The 20,084-nt window shown below is 49.9% G+C and overlaps 1 protein-coding gene across 2 annotated transcripts in view; it reads left to right on the top strand.

The window, feature by feature from the left end:
- LOC134344604 (tonsoku-like protein) overlaps nucleotides 1–20,084 on the top strand; it is a 163,330-nt gene that overhangs the window by 125,497 nt on the left and 17,749 nt on the right. For both annotated transcript variants that reach the window (XM_063044700.1, XM_063044701.1), the window contains 3 exons: nucleotides 4,521–4,599; nucleotides 7,890–8,197; nucleotides 17,159–17,324. In XM_063044700.1, the coding sequence (XP_062900770.1) occupies nucleotides 4,521–4,599; nucleotides 7,890–8,197; nucleotides 17,159–17,324 (553 nt within the window). The remainder of the gene's footprint in view (nucleotides 1–4,520; nucleotides 4,600–7,889; nucleotides 8,198–17,158; nucleotides 17,325–20,084) is intronic.

Genomic DNA, 20,084 nt, shown 5'->3' with positions numbered 1-20,084 from the left:
CTCTCTCTCTCTCTCCCTCTCTCTCTCTCTCCCTCTCTCTCTCTCTCTCTCCCTCCCTCCCTCTCTCTCTCTCTCTCTCTCTCTCTCTCTCTCTCTCTCTCTCTCACACACACACACACACAAGCAGTTTGTGCTGTACAGCTGCTTTCTTTCCCATAGGCAGGGTTCTTAGAGGCACAGTCCATAATGAATAAACCTTAGGATTTCGTCACAGACACTTTCTCTTTCTCTTGCTCATTCTTTCTCACTCACTCTCACCTTCTGTCTCTCACTCTCTTTCACTCTCTTTATCAGTCTCTCATTCACACTCTCTCTCTCTTTCTGTCTCTCTCTCGCGCTCATTCTCCCTCTTATACTCTGTTTCTCACTCTCTTTCTCACACACTCTCACTCTGTATCTCTTAGTTTCTCTCCCTCTCGCTTTCTTTCACTCACTGTCTCTCCCACACTGTTACTGTGGCGAGGGGTTGCTGATCTCTCTTCCTGGTGGTGTAAGTGAACTTGGCTGCTGCTGCCTTCCCCTGATGAGACATTTCCCCCAACAGTATCCAAAACAGTATATCTGTTTAGGAGGGAGATGACCTCAGGGGAATCCTGCATTACCTGCCTACTGCTACACGGTTTAGTGGTCACCCATTCCCTTTCTGCCTGTGTAGCCTTTACCTGTGGTGTGGCCAACTCACTGAACATGCTATTCACGACTTTCTCAGCATAGCGGATGCTCCAGTATGAATCCAATCGCAGCTCCAGCCGCTCAGTGCGGTCTGCCAGAAGCTGCAGCTGGACACATTTCCTGCATACATAGTCGTCAGGGACACTGGAAGTATCCCTGATTTCCCACATGCTGCAGGAGGAACAAACCACGGGGCTGATCTTAGCTGTCATGACCCACCCAATACACTACAACCTCGCCGCCTTCCTTGCTTCAAATAAAATACCGCTGCAGACCGTTCTCCTTTTAAAGGAACGTACCCGGCCTTACCTCACTTGGAATGAAGCTCGTCCTCAGCCTCTGCTCGCCGAAGCCTCTCGAGACAAAGCCTTCCTACTCGGTCTCCCTCTACTCCCTCGCCCGCTCCGCCAAACTGCTCTCTTTTAAATACTCCCGCTGCCCCACGGACCGACTTACACGCGCTTGCGCAGTCCTGTCCCGATCAACCGCCGAGAAAATTGGCCGACTTCCACAAACTGCTCTCTTTTAAATACTCCCGCTGCGTCACGGACTGACGTACATGCAAGGGGGAGGGATTCAAATTTCTGGGGCATTGGAACCAGTTCTGGAGGAGGTGGGACGGGTACAAACAGGACGGTCTGCACCTGGGCTGGACTAGAACCAACGTCCTAGGGGGACCGTTTGCTACTGTTGTTCAGGAGGATTTAAATTAATGTGGCAGGGGGATGGGAACAAGTGCAGAGAGACAGAGGGGTGAAATATGAGGGTAGAAGCAAAAAGTAGTAAGATGAAAAGTAAAAGTGGCAGGTCGACAAATCCAGGGCAAAAATCAAAAAGGGCCACTTTTCAACATAATTGTATAAGGGCTAAGAGTGTTGTAAAAGCAAGCCTGAAGGCTTTGTGTGTCAATGCAAGGAGCATTCGTAACAAGGTGGATGAATTGAATGTGCAGATAGTTATTAATGATCATGATATAGTTGGGATCACAGAGACATGGCTCCAGGGTGACCAAGGATGGGAGCTCAACGTTCAGGGATATTCAATATTCAGGAGGGATAGACATGAAAGAAAAGGGGGTGGGGTGGTGTTGCTGATTAGAGAGGAGATTAACGCATTAGAAAGGAAGGACGTTAGCCGGGAGGATGTGGAATCGATATGGGTAGAGCTGCATAACACTGAGGGGCAGAAAACGCTGGTGGGAGTTGTGTACAGGCCACCTAACAGTAGTAGTGAGGTTGGGGATGGTATTAAACAGGAAATTAGAAATGTGTGCAATAAAGGAACAGCAGTTATAATGGGTGACTTCAATCTACATGTAGATTGGGTGAACCAAATTGGTAAAGGTACTGAGGAAGAAGATTTCTTGGAATGTATGTGGGATGGTTTTTTGAACCAACATGTCGAGGAACCAACCAGAGAGCAGGTTATTCTAGACTGGGTATTGAGCAATGAGGAAGGGTTAATTAGCAATCTTGTCGTGTGAAGCCCCTTGGGTAAGAGTGACCATAATATGGTGGAATTCTTCATTAAGATGGAGAGTGACATAGTTAATTCAGATACAAAGGTTCTGAACTTAAAGAAGGGTAACTTTGAAGGTATGAGACGTGAATTAGCTAAGATAGACTGGCAAATGATACTTAAAGGGTTGACAGTGGATATGCCATGGCAAGCATTTAAAGATCACACAGATGAACTACAACAATTGTTCATCCCAGTTTGGCAAAAGAATAAACCAGGGAAGGTAGTGCACCCGTGGCTGACAAGGGAAATTAGGGATAGTATCAATTCCAAAGAAGAAACATACAAATTAGCCAGAAAAAGCGGCTCACCTGAGGACTCTGAGAAATTCAGAGTTCAGCAGAGGAGGACAAAGGGCTTAATTAGGAAGGGGAAAAAAGACTATGAGAGAAAGCTGGCAGGGAACATAAAAACTGACTGCAAAAGCTTTTATAGATATGTGAAAAGAAAAAGACTGGTAAAGACAAATGTAGGTCCCCTACAGACAGAAACAGGTGAATTGATTATGGGGAGCAAGGACATGGCAGACCAATTGAATAACTACTTTGGTTCTGTCTTCACTAAGGAGGACATAAATAATCTTCCGAAAATAGTAGGGGACCGAGGGTCGAGTGAGATGGAGGAACTGAGGGAAATACATGTTAGTAGGGAAGTGGTGTTAGATAAATTGAAGGGATTAAAGGCAGATAAATCCCCAGGGCCAGATGGTCTGCATCCCAGAGTGCTTAAGGAAGTAGCCCAAGAAATAGTGGATGCATTAGTGATAATTTTTCAAAACTCTTTAGATTCTGGACTAGTTCCTGAGGATTGGAGGGTGGCTAATGTAACCCTGCTTTTTAAAAAAGGAGGGAGAGAGAAACCGGGGAATTATAGACTGGTTAGCCTGACATTGGTGGTGGGGAAAATGCTAGTTATCAAAGATGTGATAACAGCACATTTGGAAAGTGGTGAAATCATCGGACAAAGTCAGCATGGATTTGTGAAAGGAAAATCATGTCTGACGAATCTCATAGAATTTTTTGAGGATGTAACTAGTAGAGTGGATAAGGGAGAACCAGTGGATGTGGTATATTTGGATTTTTAAAAGGCTTTTGACAAGGTCCCACACAGGAGATTAGTGTGCAAACTTAAAGCACACGGTATTGGGGGTAAGGTATTGATGTGGATAGAGAATTGGTTGGCAGACAGGAAGCAAAGAGTGGGAATAAAGGGGACCTTTTCAGAATGGCAGGCAGTGACTAGTGGGGTACCGCAAGGCTCAGTGCTGGGACCCCAGTTGCTTACAATATATATTAATGACTTAGATGAGGGAATTAAATGCAGCATCTCCAAGTTTGCGGATGACACGAAGCTAGGTGGCAGTGTTAGCTGTGAGGAGGATGCTAAGAGGATGCAGGGTGACTTGGATAGGTTAGGTGAGTGGGCAAATTCATGGCAGATGCAATTTAATGTGGATAAATGTGAGGTTATCCACTTTGGTGGCAAAAACAGGAAAACAGATTATTATCTGAATGGTGGCCAATTAGGAAAAGGGGAGGTGCAACAAGACCTGGGTGTCATTGTACACCAGTCATTGAAAGTGGGCATGCAGGTACAGCAGGCGGTGAAAAAGGCGAATGGTATGCTGGCATTTATAGCAAGAGGATTCGAGTACAGGAGCAGGGAGGTACTGCTGCAGTTGTACAAAGCATTGGTGAGACCACACCTGGAGTATTGTGTGCAGTTTTGGTCCCCTAATCTGAGGAAAGACATCCTTGCCATAGAGGGAGTACAAAGAAGGTTCACCAGATTGATTCCTGGGATGGCAGGACTTTCATATGAAGAAAGACTGGATGAACTGGGCTTGTACTCGTTGGAATTTAGAAGATTGAGGGGGGATCTGATTGAAACGTATAAGATCCTAAAGGGATTGGACAGGCTCGATTCAGGAAGATTGTTCCCGATGTTGGGGAGGTCCAGAACGAGGGGTCACAGTTTGAGGATAAAGGGGAAGCCTTTTAGGAACAAGATTAGGAAAAACTTCTTCACATAGAGAGTGGAGAATCTGTGGAATTCTCTGCCACAGGAAACAGTTGAGGCCAGTTCATTGGCTATGTTTAAGAGGGAGTTAGATATGGCCCTTGTGGCTACGGGGGTCAGGGGGTATGGAGGGAAGGCTGGAGCGGGGTTCTGAGTTGGATGATCAGCCATGATCATAATAAATGGCGGTGCAGGCTCGAAGGGCCGAATGGCCTACTCCTGCACCTATTTTCTGGGTTTCTATGTGGCGAGGGGTTGCTGATCTCTCTCTGGGCGTCAGGATGCAATCAGGAGGTGTGAATATTTTACAGGTGGAGGCTGAAGTTGAATCCTGGGACATTCCTCCCATCTCCATCCGGTACAAGAATGCCTGCCACAGCCTGGGACTGGGTAAGGTCATTGGACAAGTCACCGGCAACAAAACCAGCATTCACCACTCTCCACTGCAGGTCACATACATCCTCACTTCCTCAATTTCTCCTCGGTCTGACCTTCCATCTCCCTCAACTCCTCCTCTGTCCACACCCTCCATCTCCCTCAGACTCACCTCTGTCAAGCCCCTCCATCTCCCTCAAACCCTCCTGTTCAGCACCTCCATCTCCCTCAAACCCTCCTGTTCAGCACCTCCATCTCCCTCAAACCCTCCTGTTCAGCACCTCCATCTCCCTCAAACCCTCCTGTTCAGCACCTCCATCTCCCTCAGCTCCTCCTCTGTCAAGCCCCTCCATCTCCCTCAAACCCTCCAGTTCAGCACCTCCATCCAGCCCCTCCACCTCGCTCAACCCCTCCTCTGTCCAGCTGCTCCATCTTTCTCAACTCCACCTCTTCGAGCCCCTCCATCTCCCTCAAACCCTCCTGTCCAGCCATCTGTTTCCCTCAACTCCTCCTCTATCTTCTCCCTCCATCAACACCTCCTCTGTCCAGCCCCCGATCTACCTCAAATCTTTCTCGTTTCCAGACCCTCCATCTCCCCCAACTTCTCCTCTGTCCTCTCCATCTTCTCTAAAAGCTCTTCTGTCCAGCCCCCCATCTCCCTCAACTCTTCCTCTGTCCTGCTCCTCCATTTCTTCAAATCATGGTCTGTCTATGCGTTCTTTCTCCCTCAACCTCTGCTGCGTCCGGCCCCTGAACTCTGTTGGTATATGTCATGAAATATGTTTTTTTTACAGCTGCCACATTACATTGCAATAGATGAGAAAAAACTGTAGATTACAATCAGAAATATATAGAAAATTAAATGAGCAAAGAGAGAGCAAAAGTAAAAGTGATGTTATGTCAATGTCCATTCAGAAATCTGGTGCTGGAGGGGAAGAAGCTGTTCCTGACACGTTGAGTGTGTGTCTTCAGGCTCCTGTACCTCCTCTCTGATGGTAGCAATGAGAAGAGGGCCTGTTTTGGGTGATGGGGGTCTCCACGCATGGGAGCATCTATGAAATTGAATAAACAGTTGACGTTTGGGCTGAGACCCTTCATTGTCCATTCCTCTCCATAGATGCTGCCTGACCTACTGAGTTCCTCCAGCATTATCCGTGTGTTACCTGCACCCAGAACATAGCCCTCCATAATCCTCTCATCCAAATTTCTCTTAACTCTGTGGCTTTCCTCCAGTAGGTTAATTGTCCTCTGATGAGGCGAGGGTTGTGAGGGAGCTGCTGGATGGTGCAGCTGAAAGGGCCAGGAGAATCAGGCTTGCATCCTTTGACTGTGAATGTGAACGATGCATCACACTGCCCTCCGCTCTCTCCACACCAATCCCAACGTCACCATCAAACCCGCAGACAAAGGGAGCTGTTGTAGTGTGACGCACTACCCTCCACACCAATCCCAGGGTGCTGTTGCGGTGTGTCACACTACCCTCCTCTCTCTTCACACCTGTTGGTCCTGGCATTAATGCTGCAGTACCGTTTGCCAGACAGAAACAGCTGAAACAGTCTATGGTGGGGGTGACTGGTATCCCCAATGATCTTCCAGGCCTTCTTTACACACCTGCTGTCTAAATGTCCTCATGCCCTCGATCTTCTCAGTAACTTTCAGTTCCCTGGCTCTGAGTGCTTCATCTTCACCGAAGGTGTTCAGTCCCTCTACATTCCTATCCCCCTCAATGCTGTCCACTTCGTTCTGGACAGAAGAGCAACCATCCCCCTCCACCACCACCTTCGTCTGACTGGCGGAACTGGTCCTCACCCTCAACAAATGTTTCTTCAGCTCCTGCCGCTTTTTCCAAACCGGAGGGGTAGCATGGGCCCCTCCTCTGCCTGCCTCCCCATCAGCTATATAGAACAGTCCATGTTCGAAGCCTTACTCGGTTAAGCTCCCCAACTCTTCCTCCGCTGCATTGACGACTGCATTGGTGCTGCTTCCTGCACCCATGCTGAGCTCATCAACTTCATCTTCGTTGCCTCCATCTTCCATCTTGCCTTTAAATTTACTTGGTCCGTCTCTGACATCTCCTTCCCTTTTCTCAATATCGACAATACCGCTGCCCACCCTCTCCTACGAAAGTGCTATTCCCTTCTCTCAATTTCTTTGTCTCTGCCTCATTCCTTCTCATGATGTGGCTTTCCTTTCCACAGTATCAGAGGTGTCCCTCCTTCATTAAAGCACAGGGCTCTCCTCACTCCGCAGTTGATGCTGCCCTCACTCACACTTCCTCCATTTCCTGTACACCAACACTCACCCCCACCTTCCCGCTGTCGTAATAGTGATGGATCCTTCATGTCCTTATGTACCACCCAGTTGCCTCCACATCCAACACGTTGTCCTCCATGACTTTTGCCATCTCCAAAGGGATCCTACCACCAAACATATCCTTCCCTCCACCCCCCTCCCCAAACACTTCACTTTCTTCAGATATCGCTTCTTCCACAATTCCCTGATCATTCATCCCTCCTGGCACCTAACCCTGCAAGTGGCTCCAAGTGCCCTCCTCCCTCCCCTCCCTTCCATTCAGGGCCCACACAGTCCTTCCAGGTGAGGCGGTCTGCTGGGGTCGCCTGTACATTGGTGAGGCCTGTTGTAAATTGGGGGGCTGCTTCATTGAGCTCCTCTGCATCATCAGCCTCAAGCGGGACTTCCTGGTGGGCAAACATTTTAATTCAGGTTCCATTCCCGATCTGACGTGCCGATACTTGGCCTCCTCTTGTGCCAAGATGAAGCCACCCTCGGTGGAGGAGCAACATCTGGGTGGCCTCCAGCCTGAAGGCATGAACCTCAGTTTCTCCTTTGGGTAAACTGATTTCACCTCCCCCCACCCCTCTATTCCCCATGCTGATTCTTTACTTCTCACCTGCCCATTACTTCCCCCAGGGTCCCCGCTTCCTCCCATCTCCCCTATTGTCCACTCTCCTGTCTTTCTTCTCCAGCCCTTGACCGTTCCCACCCAGCTGGCTTCACCTATCACCTTCCAACCAGCCTCTTTCTCGTTCCCCCCCCCCCCCACTGTTTAATTCAGCTTCCTCCCTCCTTCCCTCTCAGTCCTGGCGAAGGGTCTCGGCCCGAAACGTTGACTCTTTACTCCTTCCCATTGTCGCTGCCTGACCTGCTGTGTGTTGCTCTGGATTTCCAGCTCTGCAGATTTTCTTGTTTCGATGTGAACTTGGTGAATAAATGTTTCCATGCTCATCTGATACACTAAGTAATCTTTGTTATCTCTGTCTTTTAATCTGTGGGCACTCCCACAGCTGAGGACCCATCGATCACGAAGATCTTACAACTCCAGGAGGAGCAGCCCACATTGGACCTGTGTGGCCTGTCACTGGGCGCTAAGCGCCTGACGCCTGTCCTGCGCGCCCTCCGGCGACACACCGCCGCCCACCAGCTCCGGCTCTCTGGCAACTGCATCGCCGACTCCGCCGCCGAGGAGCTGCTGGGCAGCCTGCTCACCATGCCCAACCTCATCCTGCTGGACATCTCCTCCAATCAGATCACAGCCCTGGGACTGAGGAAGCTCAGCGAGGGAGCTCAGCGACCTGGCAAACCACCCTTCCAGGTGAGTGGCTGCTGGGTCCTCACTGCCACCACATCGTCCCAGGGGTTGGTGGGAGATAGGACCCAGGAGAGGACATTGAACCTCGGGTGTAGGAGGGGAGATGGACCCAGGGAAGGACATTGAACCTCGGGTGTAGGAGGGGAGATAGGACCCAGGGGAGGACATCGAACTTCGGGTGTAGGAGGGGAGATAGGACCCAGGGGAGGACATTGAACCTCAGGTGTAGGAGGGGAGATGGACCCTGGGGAGGAACCTCAGGGGAAGGAGGGGAGATAGAACCCAGGGGGAGATGCTGAATCACAGTGGAGAAGGAGGGGAGATTGGACCCAGGTACTGCTGAACCTGGGTTGCAGTGGAAAATGATGAACCCTGGGATAAAGGAGGGCAGGTAGGACCCAGGGGGAGACACTGAACTCCAGGGTGTAGGAGGGGAGAAGACCCAGGGGGAGACACTGAACCCCAAGATGTGGTGGGGGGGAACAGGACCCGGAGGGGGAGTGAAGCTAAACCCCAGGATATACAGGACAAGACACTGAATCCCAGGTCATGAGGGGAGGGGAGTGGGACAGGACACAGGAGGCAAGGCTGAACCTAAGATGTAGGAGAGGAGACAGGACGTGGGGTGGGGAGAGACACTGAACCCGGGGGAATAGGAGGGTCAGCAGGACCCAGGGGAGGTCACTGATCCCCTGGGTGTGAAGGGGAGTAAGACCCAGGGGAGGACACTGATCCCTGGGAATGTAGGATAGGAGACAGGACCCAGGGGAGGACACTGAACCCCAGATTGTAGGAAGGGAGACAGGACCCAGCTGGCATACCCTGACCCACAGTGAAGAACTGATGGGGTACAGTGTGTTTGAAGCCATGGGGGTCGGGCTGGTTTGGATCAAGTTTTGTTCAGGAAGAAAGGATGATCTGGGTGTTGACAGTCCTATCAGGATCCTGATCAAAGCAACAGTGGCTGCCCATCAAAGACTATATAGTGGATTCTGGTAAATTGGGACAGATCAGGACCAGAACACTTTGGCCCAATTACGCAGCTGCCCCAATTAGCTAGTGTTTCATGGAAATAGTTAAAAAGGTGTAAACTGAGTAACAAATTATATATTTAACTGAAATACAGGTCTAATTAGAATTCAGTACTATAAAACTGTGTAATAGTTATCGACAGAGGAATTTATCCAGTATACACAGCTGTGTTCTTTTGCTTGACTGTAAATGAACAAACTCAGCACTGACACGTAGTGCAGATAATGGTCTGCCTTCATGTAATGCTTTCGATGCTTGCATCCTCCAAATCTTCATTTTCATTGTAACATTCAAGATCATTGTTGATACCTTCAAATTCTTCATAGTTTCTAACTTGTTGAAGTTGTGAAATTGTTTCATTTTCGCTTCCAGCCATTCTATCTCCAAGCTTGAAACCACTGTGAGCAAAACGGTTCTGAATTGTCCTACTGCTTATTTCTCACCAACTATCAGTGACAAAAATCACTGGTTTTTGAACACAAGCACACACAAGTGATGGTATTTAAAAACTCTTTGCTCTAACGTATAGGCTAACGGCCACGCAAGTGCAGGCAACTGAAGCTAGTTAGAAACTGTTTGACAACAGTCTACAATTAAGCAGCGTGGTGTCCCAAATAAATGCAGTCTAGTTTCTGGATTAGACTTTGTTCTTTAAGAGTTGTCCTAAATAAGCAGCTGTCCTGATTAACCATTGGCCCAGTTAACCGGAATCCAGTGTATGTCCAGGCAAGGTCACGACACCCAACGCAGTCCCAGCGGTGGTGACAGAGAAGGGCCAGGTCAGTGAGATCAGGGTAATGTGTGCATTGTTCTGGTGTGGAGGGGCGATGGGTCTCTTCGGGGACATGAGATGGGCAAGTCATCTAGACTGAAGATGCTAGGGTGTGAGGCAACACACAAACTGTGCGAGGAACTCAGCAGGTCAGGCAGCATGTGTGGAGGGAAATGCGCTCGATATCCAGTGTCGAGAGTAGACAGGTAGAAACAGACAGTCTATTGCCCCAGCCAGGTGCCTATGGAGGAGGGGTATGGTAGCCCAGCAACTCGGGTTCAGTTCCTGTCTGCAAGGAGTTTGTACTTTCTCCCAGTGACTCTGTAGGTTTCCTCTGGGCTCTCTGGTTTCCTCTCACATCCAGAAGGCATACGGGTTTGACAGTAAATTGGTCATGTGGGCGTGATTGGGCAGTACGGCCTAGCTGAGATGGAAGGGCCTGTTACCGTTCCGGATCTCCAAATAAACGACTGTAAGGATCTGACCCTGGCAAGAGAGGACAGTGCTGGAGCCCTGACAAAGATCTTTGTGTCCCCTCTTGCTATAAGAGAAGAATCAGGCCATTCAGCCAATCACGTCTAATCTGCCATTCAATCATGGCTGCTTTGTTCTTCCTCTCAACCCCATTCTACTGCCTTCTCCCTGTAACCCCTAATCCTCTGAACAACCAAGAGCCTATCAATTCCTGCCTTAAATATACCCGATTTGGCCTCCAGAGCTGAAAGATGCAACAATTTCTACAGATTCTCCACCCTCGGGCTAAAGAAATTCTTCTTCATCTCTGTTCCAAACGGACGCCCGTCTATCCTGAGGCCCAGCTCCACAGCCACTTTATCAAGGCCTTTCAACATCTGGTAGGTTTCAGTGAGATCCTCCCTCATTCTTCTGAACTCCTGTGAATAGAGGCCCAGAACCGTCAAACATTCTTCATATGATAACATTTTCAATCCCAGCATCATTCTCGTGAATCTCCTCTGGAGCCTCCCCAATGTCAGCATAAACTTTCTTAAATAAGGGGCTCAAGACAGCTCACAATACTCCAAGTGAGCCTCGCCAGTGCTTTATGAAGCCTCAGCATTGTATCCTTGTTTTTATATTCTAGTCCTCTCGAAATGAATGCTAACATTGCACCTGCCTTCCTCGCCACAGACTCAACCTGCAAGTTAGCTATGGACTCCTGCAGTGGGTCTCCCAAGTCCTTTTGCAACTCTGCTTTCTGAAGTTTATCCCGTTTAAAAATAGTCTATGCCTTTATTCTTCCAATCGATGTATATAACCTCACAGTTCCCTACACTGTACTCCACCTGCCATTTCTTGGCCCAATCTCCCAACCAGTCCAGGTCTTTCTGCAGACTCGACTCTGTCTCTTCAGCCCTCCACCTGTCATGGTGTCATCTGAGAGCTTGGTCACAAAACGGTCAGATCCTTCATCTCCATCGTAATGCCACTGGTGAGGTCCCAGCCAAGTAGGACAGGAGTAAATGTAATTCAGGAACTGAAAGGCTGGCGAATGTCATATCAGTGGGAGAGAGTTATCGGGGAGGCTGCTCATAGACTTATTAGGGATAGTTAGTGTGGCTTTTTGTTGGACAGGTCATGTCTGATAAAGCTGATTGAGTTTTTTTGACAAAGATTGTCAAAGATTTGACAAAGCAGTTGATGTTGTACATGGAAGTGCAGTTAAGAGTCAAGGAGCATTACAACACAAAAGCAGACCCTTCAGCCCATCTAGTCTGTGCCAAACTCTTCCTCTGCCTCGTCCCATCGACTGCAATCGGACCACAGCCCTCCCATCCATGTACCTATCCAAACTTCTCTTAACCCTAATCCACCACTTCCTTTGGCAGTTCGTTCCCCTGAGTGACTGAACTTCCCACTCATGTTCCCCTTAAATATTTCATCTTTCATCCTGAACCTTATGGTAAGCCTGTGCAGAAATAAGAATGGGTAGTTTTAGGGTCAGGGGCAAACTCGTGCAGAAAGCTGTAAACTCAGCCAACTCCATCATGGGCATCTTCAAAAGGGTGCCTCAGAAAGGCAGCATCCATCATTAAGGACTCCCAGCACCCAGGACATGCCGTCTTCTCATTGCTACCATCAGGGAGGAGGTACAGGAGCCTGAAGACACACACTCAATGTTTCAGGAACAGCTTCTTCCCCTCCACCATCAGATTTTTGAACGGACTATGTACCTCATTATGTTTTTTTTTCTTTTTTTGCTCTCTTTTTGCACTAATTATTCAATTTAATTTATGTATATATATATTTCTTGTAATTTATAGTTTTATATTACTATATGGTGCATTGTACTGTTGCGACAGAACAATAAATTTCATGAGATAGCCAGTGATTCTGATTTTCATGCAGGGGGCAGGGGGCTGCAGTAAGCTGCGAGACGAGGTGGTAAATGCAGGTACATAAACATCACTTAAGATACAGGAGCTGAATGAGACCATTTGGTCCATCACGTCTGCTATGCCATTTCATCATGGCTGATCCAATTTTCCTCTCAGCCCCAATCTCCTGCCTTCCCCCCGTATCCCTTCATGCCCTGACCACTCAAGAATCTATCGATCTCTGCCTTAAGTATACAGGAAAACTTGACCCTCACAGCTGCCAGTGGCAACGAATTCCACAAATTCACCACTCTCGGCCTAAAGAAATTCCCCCTCATTTCCATCCTAAAGGACGCCCCTCTATTCTGAGGTTGTGTCCTCTGGTCGTAGACTCTCCCACCACAGCACAGCCTCTCCACATCCACTCTATCAAGGCCTTTCACCCTGCAGTGACATCACCCCTCATTCTTCTGAATTCCAGCGAATACTGGCCCTGGTCCATCAGACGCTCTTCATATGACAAACCGTTTAATCCTGGAATTATTTCCTTTGAACCCCCTCCAGTTTCAGCATATCCTTTCTAAGATAAGGTGCCCAAACCTGCTCACAATAGTCCAAGTGGGGCCTCACCAGTGCTTTATAAAGTCTCAACATTACATCCTTGCTTTTATATTTTAGCCCTCTTAAAATTAATGCTAACATTATATTTGCCTTCCTCATCACAGACTCAACCTACAAATTAACTTTCAGGAAATCCTGCGCAAGAACTCAAAAGTTGCTTTGCACCTCAGTTTTTTGTATTTTCTCTCCATTTAGAAGACAGTCAACCCTTTCATTCTTCTACCAAACTGCATGACCGTACATTTCCAGACACTGTATTCCATCTGCCATTTCTTAGCCCGTTCTCCTAATCTGTCTAAGCCCTTCTGTGGTCTCTCTACTTCATCAAAACTACCTGCCCCTCCACCTATCTTGGCTGCAAAGTTTGCAACAAAGCCATCAATTCCATCATCTAAGTCATTGACATATAATGGTAAAGTAAGTGGTCCCAACACAGATCCCTGTGGAACACCACTAGTCACTGGTAGCCAACCAGAAAATGCCCCCTTTATTCCCACTCTTTGCCTCCTGCCAATCATTCACTGCTTTATCCATTCTGGAATCTTTCCTGTAATACTATGGGCTCATAACTTGTTAAGCAGCCTCATGTGTGGCACCTTGTCAAAGGCCTTCTGAAAATCCAAGTACACAATGTCAACCGATTCTCCTCTGTCTATCCTGCTTGTTATTTCTTCAAAGAATTCCAACAGATTTGTCAGACAAGTTTTTCCCTTGAGGAAACCATGCTGACTACAATCTATTTTATCATGTGCCTCCAAGTACACTGAGACCTCATCCATAATAACTGGCTGCAACATCTTCCCAACCACTGAGGTCAGACTAACTGGCCTGCAGTTTTCTTTCTTCTGCCTCTCTCTTCTTGAAGAGTGGTGTGACATTCCGTAATGGTCAATGAACCAATTATTTGGAATCAAAAAACTTTGCCTGGTGTCTCAGGGCTGGGTGTCTCTGCACCCGCGTCAACTTCCACCCCTCGCCCCTCCGCCACTGGCTCTCCTCTGCCACCTGCCCACACCCCTCCCGCAGCACTCCATCATCGCTATTCCCACCATCCTTTGCTCCTGCCAGATTGACAAACTTGCTCTCCGCTCCACGTTGACAAATACTGTGCTGTGCAAAAGTCTTAGGCACCCTAGCTATACATACGTGCCTAAGACTTTTTCCAAGGTACTGTATGTCGTGGAATTTGTTGTTTTGCAGTAGCAGTACATTGCAATACATAATAATTTTTTAAACTATAAATTACAATAAGAGGTATAAAAACTTTCTGCAGTTTACTGCTAAGGTCAGCAAATAATTATCATCATCATCATCATCATGTGATGTGTCCGCTGACATCATCATTATGTGCCATGTTGTATTATGTGGGCGATCGTGGCAAATCTTTCTGCAGAATTTGTTTGCCATTGTCTTCTTCTGGGCAGTGTCTTTACAAGACGGGTGACCCCAGCCATTATCGTTACTCTTCAGAGGTTGTCTGCCTGGCATCAGTGGTCAGATAACCAGGACTTGTGATATGCAGCAGCTGCTCGTACGACCATCCACCACCAGCTCCCATGGCTTCACCTGACCCTGATGGGGTGGGGGGCTCGAGGGTGATCTGCAGGCTAGCGGAGGGAAGGAGTGCCTTACACCTCCTTTGGTAGAGACGCACCGCCACCCTGTCACCCAGTCAGGAAACAAACCATGCCTTATTGGTTGTGAGGGATGCTGAAAGTTCACAGCTTTGTAACAGCTTCATAGCTTATGAATTGACCTCCTTCCAGCCATACATCTTAAACATCAGTTGCAAAAACTGACTTTTAATCTTAGTAAATTACATTAAGATTAAGGGTGTGAAGGTTATGATAGATCCAGGAAAGATGTGGTTCACCAGGATTAGGGGGCATGTGCTGCATAATACCCTGTGTGGCCTGACCAAAATTTAAACTACCATAATGCATAAACACAAGAGATTCTGCAGATGCTGGAAATCCAGAGCAACAAACATAGAATGCAGGAAGAACTCAGCAGCTCAGGCAGCACCTGTGGAAATGAATAAACAGTCCATGCTTCAGGCCAAGACCCTTCATCAGGACTGGACTGGTCAGGGTTACCTTTCCCGCCAATCACCTCCCAACTTCTTAATTCATCCCCTTCCCCACCCACCACCTGGCTTCTCCTATCACCACCTTCTTCATTTGGCATCTTCCCCCTTCCTTTCCAATCCTGATGAAGGGTCCCAGCCAGAAACGTCGACTGTTCATTCATTCCCATAGATGCTGCCTGACCTGCTGAGTTCCTCCAGCATTTTGTGTGTGCTACAACTCAATATGGCTGCTTTACCACACTCTGCAATCCCTCTGTAACTCAATACACTGGAGAGTCCCTCCATTTACTGTGCCTTCTTACATTTGACTTTCAACATCTACACTTGTTCAGGTCAAACTGCAGCTGCCACTTCTCTGCCCAAGTTTACCACCAGTCTATATCCAGCTGAATCTTTTCACAAATGTCCTCGCTGTCCACAATTCCACAGTGTCTGCAGACGTTAGATCATCTCCCCTCTCGGGGCACAGGCCGCCAATAGCAACTCACCAGAGCTCTCTGTCCTGGGCCATTATCTTATGTTGAGCCCAGGTGTAGATCAGTGAAGCCCATCACCCCTACTGGGACATAGGGGTTTGCAATGGTGAATCCAGGAATGAAGGGGAGGTGCGTTTGCCAGCTCTGGGCCTGTACTCCCTGCAATTTAGAAGAATGCCTGGGGATCTCATTGAAACCTACTGAATGAATAAAGCTGAGGCTTTATAAGGCACTGGTGAGGCCTCAACTTGAGTATTATGAACAGTTTTGGGCTCTTCATCTTAGAAAAGATGTGCTGGCATTGGAGAGGGTCCAGAGGAGGTTCACAAGGATGATTCCAGGAATGAAAGGGTTATCATTCAAGGAATGTTTGATGGCTCTGGGTCTGTACTCGCTGGAATTCAGAAGGATGAGGGGAGGATCTCATTGAAACTTTTCGAACATTGAAAGGCCTAGACAGAGTAGATGTGGAAAGGATGTTTCCCATGGTGGGAGAGTCTAGGACAAGAGGGCACAGCCTAGAGGGGTGCCCTTTCAAAACAGAGATGTGGAGAAATTTCTTTAGCCAGAGGTTGGTGAATTTGTTAAATTTGTTGTCACATGCAGCTGTGGAGGCCAGTTCATTGGGTGTATTTAAGGTGAAGATTAATAGGTTCTTGATTGGACATGGTATCAAAGGTTACGGGGAGAAGGCCGGAAACTGGGGTTGAGGAGGAGAGAAACAAAAGGATCAGCCAGGATTGAATGGCGGAGCAGACTCAATGGGCCAGGTGGCCTAATTCTGCTCCCATGTCTTATCGTCTTATGGACTTGATAGGGTGGATGTGGAGAGGGTATTTGCTATGGTGGGGTACAGAGTTAAGGAGGAATTTTTTTTAGCCAGAGAGTAGTAAATCTGTGGAATGCTCTACTACAGACTGCGGTGAACGCCAAGTTCATGTGTATATTTAAGGTGAAAGTTGATACTTTCCTGATCAGTCAGGGCATCAAAGCTTATGGCGAGAAGGCAGGTGTATGGGGTTGAGTGGGATCTGGGATCAATCATTATGGAATGGTGGAGCAGACTTGAAGGGCTGAATGGCCTAATTTTGGACCTGGGTCCTGTGGTCTTATGGACATTGGCCAACAACAGGAGCTCACCAGAGTTTCCTGTCCTGGGCCAGTCTTCCAGTCTTTCCAGGTGTAGCCCATCGAAGATCCTTCCTGTCCCAGGGATGAGGACTCTGGAGGTTCAGCTGGTGTTTCTGTAGCTCTGGGTTTTTACGGGATGGGGTTGCTACCCCCCATGTCCAGCCCTCCTCCTTGGGATGGTCCATGGTGGGGTGAGACTTCAGTTTCAAAGTTAGCTTCACTGTATTTGTCACATGAGCATTCAACCATGCAGCAAAATGTGTTGTTGTGTCAACGGCCAACACAGTCTGAGGGTGTGCTGGGGGCAGCCCAGCGCCAACATAGCATGCCCATGGCCTGCTAACCCTAGAGCACCCGGAGCATCACGGGGGGGGGGCGGGTACAAACTCCTTGCAGACAGCAGCGAGAACTGAACCCTGGTTGATGACGCTCGCTAGCTGTGACCGCCACCGTGCCACCCTCACCGGTGACCTCACTGACGTATTCCTCCCTTTCCATCCGTTCCAGAGTCTGCAGGAACTGGACCTGAGCCTCAACCCCCTGGGGGAAGGCAGTTCACAGCCGCTGGCTTCGCTAATCGCCGCCTGCCCCGTCCTCAGCACACTCAGACTCCGGGGCTGCAGTCTCACTGCCCGCTTCCTGCAGGACACGGGGCTCAACGGGGCTCTCAGGGGTAAGTGCCCCCACCCACCAGCCACTGGCTGCAGCTGGGACTGCAGGTCTACCAGCTCCTTCTCAAGCCGATCAATCCCACATGGGTCACAACACTCAGCCTCAGACACAACGTGGATCACAACACTTAACTTCATGGTGCATTTTACTGAGACCCTTCACCAGAGCCCCTGGACGAAGGATCGGAGCTCTCCTTCGCGCCCTCTCCTCCCTTCACCCTGTGACCCTCTCCAGGGACTCAAGGAGCTTCTTGAACTGACGCCGATCCTCACGGGTCACCTCAGCTCCCCTCCCCTTCGATTGGACGATCACGCGGATCGACTGGACAACCCCTCCCAGACCCGACCAGCGATCAGTGGCCAACTGGGCTTGAAAGGTTTCTTGCAGTAAGTCCACATGAACTGTGGGATCTCCTCCAGAGAGACAGGCTGTGACTCGGTGCTGGGGTCGAGGAATTCAGCCACCTCGGCTTCAAAAATGTCCCCCTCTTCCCCCTCACTGGGTCCAACGCTCTCATCCCCCTCCAGGTAGTCATCATCTACAGCTGATGTAACCACCTCACTCCTCACCCTCACTGTAGACCCCATCCCTCACTCCTCACCCTCACTGTAGACCCCATCCCTCACTCCTCACCCTCACTGTAGACCCCATCCCTCACTCCTCACCCTCACTGTAGACCCCATCCCTCACTCCTCACTCTCACTGTAGACCCATCCCTCACTCCTCACCCTCACTGTAGACCCCATCCCTCACTCCTCACCCTCACTGTAGACCCTATCCCTCACTCCTCACCCTCACTGTAGACCCCATCCCTCACTCCTCACTCTCACTGTAGACCCATCCCTCACTCCTCACCCTCACTGTAGACCCCATCCCTCACTCCTCACCCTCACTGTAGACCCTATCCCTCACTCCTCACCCTCACTGTAGACCCCATCCCTCACTCCTCACCCTCACTGTAGACCCCATCCCTCACTCCTCACCCTCACTGTAGACCCCATCCCTCCCTCCTTACCCTCACTGTAGACCCCATCCCTCACCCCTCACCCTCACTGTAGACCCCATCCCTCACTCCTCACCCTCACTGTAGACCCCATCCCTCACTCCTCACCCTCACTGTTGACCCCATCCCTCACTCCTCACCCTCACTGTAGACCCCATCCCTCGCTCCTCACCCTCACTGTAGACCCCATCCCTCACCCCTCACCCTCACTATAGACCCCATCCCTCACTCCTCACCCTCACTGTAGACCCCATCCCTCCCTCCTCACCCTCACTGTAGACCCATCCCTCACTCCTCACCCTCACTGTAGACCCCATCCCTCGCTCCTCACCCTCACTGTAGACCCCATCCCTCACCCCTCACCCTCACTATAGACACGACCATAGGCCCTACGCCGTCCCCAGGACCAGTGACAGAGGGAAACCCCTCCACCTCTGGATCCAGAGAACCTGCCACATCCCGGGCACGAGCTTGCTGGGTCGTTTCCAGCTCGACACCCTCATCCCCTTCCTGCAAACAACACTGGGAGAGTCCCCTCCCTCCTCACCCCTTGGGACACATTCCCTCCTGGAGTAAACATTCCTCGGTTGGACACTTGGCCTCAATTGGGGCAACAATCTGTGAGACCAGTCCCACTGGTGACCCGTACCCACGGGTGACCCCGTGTCACGGGTCTTTGTCCCTCCCAAGGGAGTACGCGCTCCGAGTGGGCAGTCTCAAACGAAGGTGTCCATTTCCCCACACGGCCTCCTTGTCGTGCTGCCGCAAATTCCGGAGATGTCTCCCAGCTGAGGGCCCCCGTATGACAGGGCTATCCTCCAGCTCTGGGGGGGCAAACTCCGCACACATGGTCTTAACTGGGGGTGCATCCTCCTCCTCCTCCCAAGGGTCCTGATCCCAGTCTCAGGGGCTACATCCCTCTGCCGTTTCCCTCCTGATCCCAGTCTCGGGATACATCCCTCCGCCGTTTCAGGCTGCAGATGTGCTGAAACACACTGACCCTCCATTACAGAGGCATCCTCAGCCTCCAGCACCACCTCCCCACTCCCCCAACTTCCCCAGGCTCTTGCTGGAGTTTGGGAGCCACGGGACCCTCCGGGCTCTGTTCAACAGCAGCAACCCCCTCCTTCTCTGGAGGAGAAGCCTTCAAATGCTTTCTCTACTTCTTCACCTTCCTGCCCAGCACCTGAACCCACCCTCCCCGTCACCCGGCCCGTGTCCAACCACGACTCCCACAGCCGGTGGCGCAAGGGGAGGAGGGACAGCTGGAGAGGTAGCCAGCAGAGGAAGGCCCAGCGGTATCACCCTGTGCCTCCGAGGCAGAGTTGGCAGACTGATCCCTCGGGCAATTGTTCCGAATGTGCCCAGACTCCTTACAGGCATGGCGCCTCGGGTGACCCGTAGCCCACGGGATGGTGTAGTAATGCCCCTCAAAGTTAACCTGAAGTCACCCCTTGGCATCCCCACCCCGCTCCACCTGCATAAACAGACAGAATATGTGCTTGTAAACCCGCAGGGAGGCCCTGGACCATATCGGGGTTATTTTCGAACGCATCTCGCCGATGGAGTGCAGATAAGGGAATGGGGCCTTGTCAGGGAGATGGGGGTGGGCGTCAGAGAGGATTACCAACTGCACAGGGCCCAGCACCAGCTCAACCTGCATAAAACCCCTCCCCACCTTTAACCCCCCGACTCAGGGCCAAAACACACCCCTCGGTGATGTCAGTACCGCCCCTCGCACAGTGTGACCTTCCCTCG

Source organism: Mobula hypostoma, chromosome 3, assembly GCF_963921235.1.
Source record: "Mobula hypostoma chromosome 3, sMobHyp1.1, whole genome shotgun sequence".
In the NCBI taxonomy this organism is placed as follows: Eukaryota; Metazoa; Chordata; class Chondrichthyes; order Myliobatiformes; family Myliobatidae; genus Mobula; species Mobula hypostoma.
Note: the sequence above shows the minus strand (reverse complement) of the source record. Positions and strands in the feature narration are given on the sequence as shown.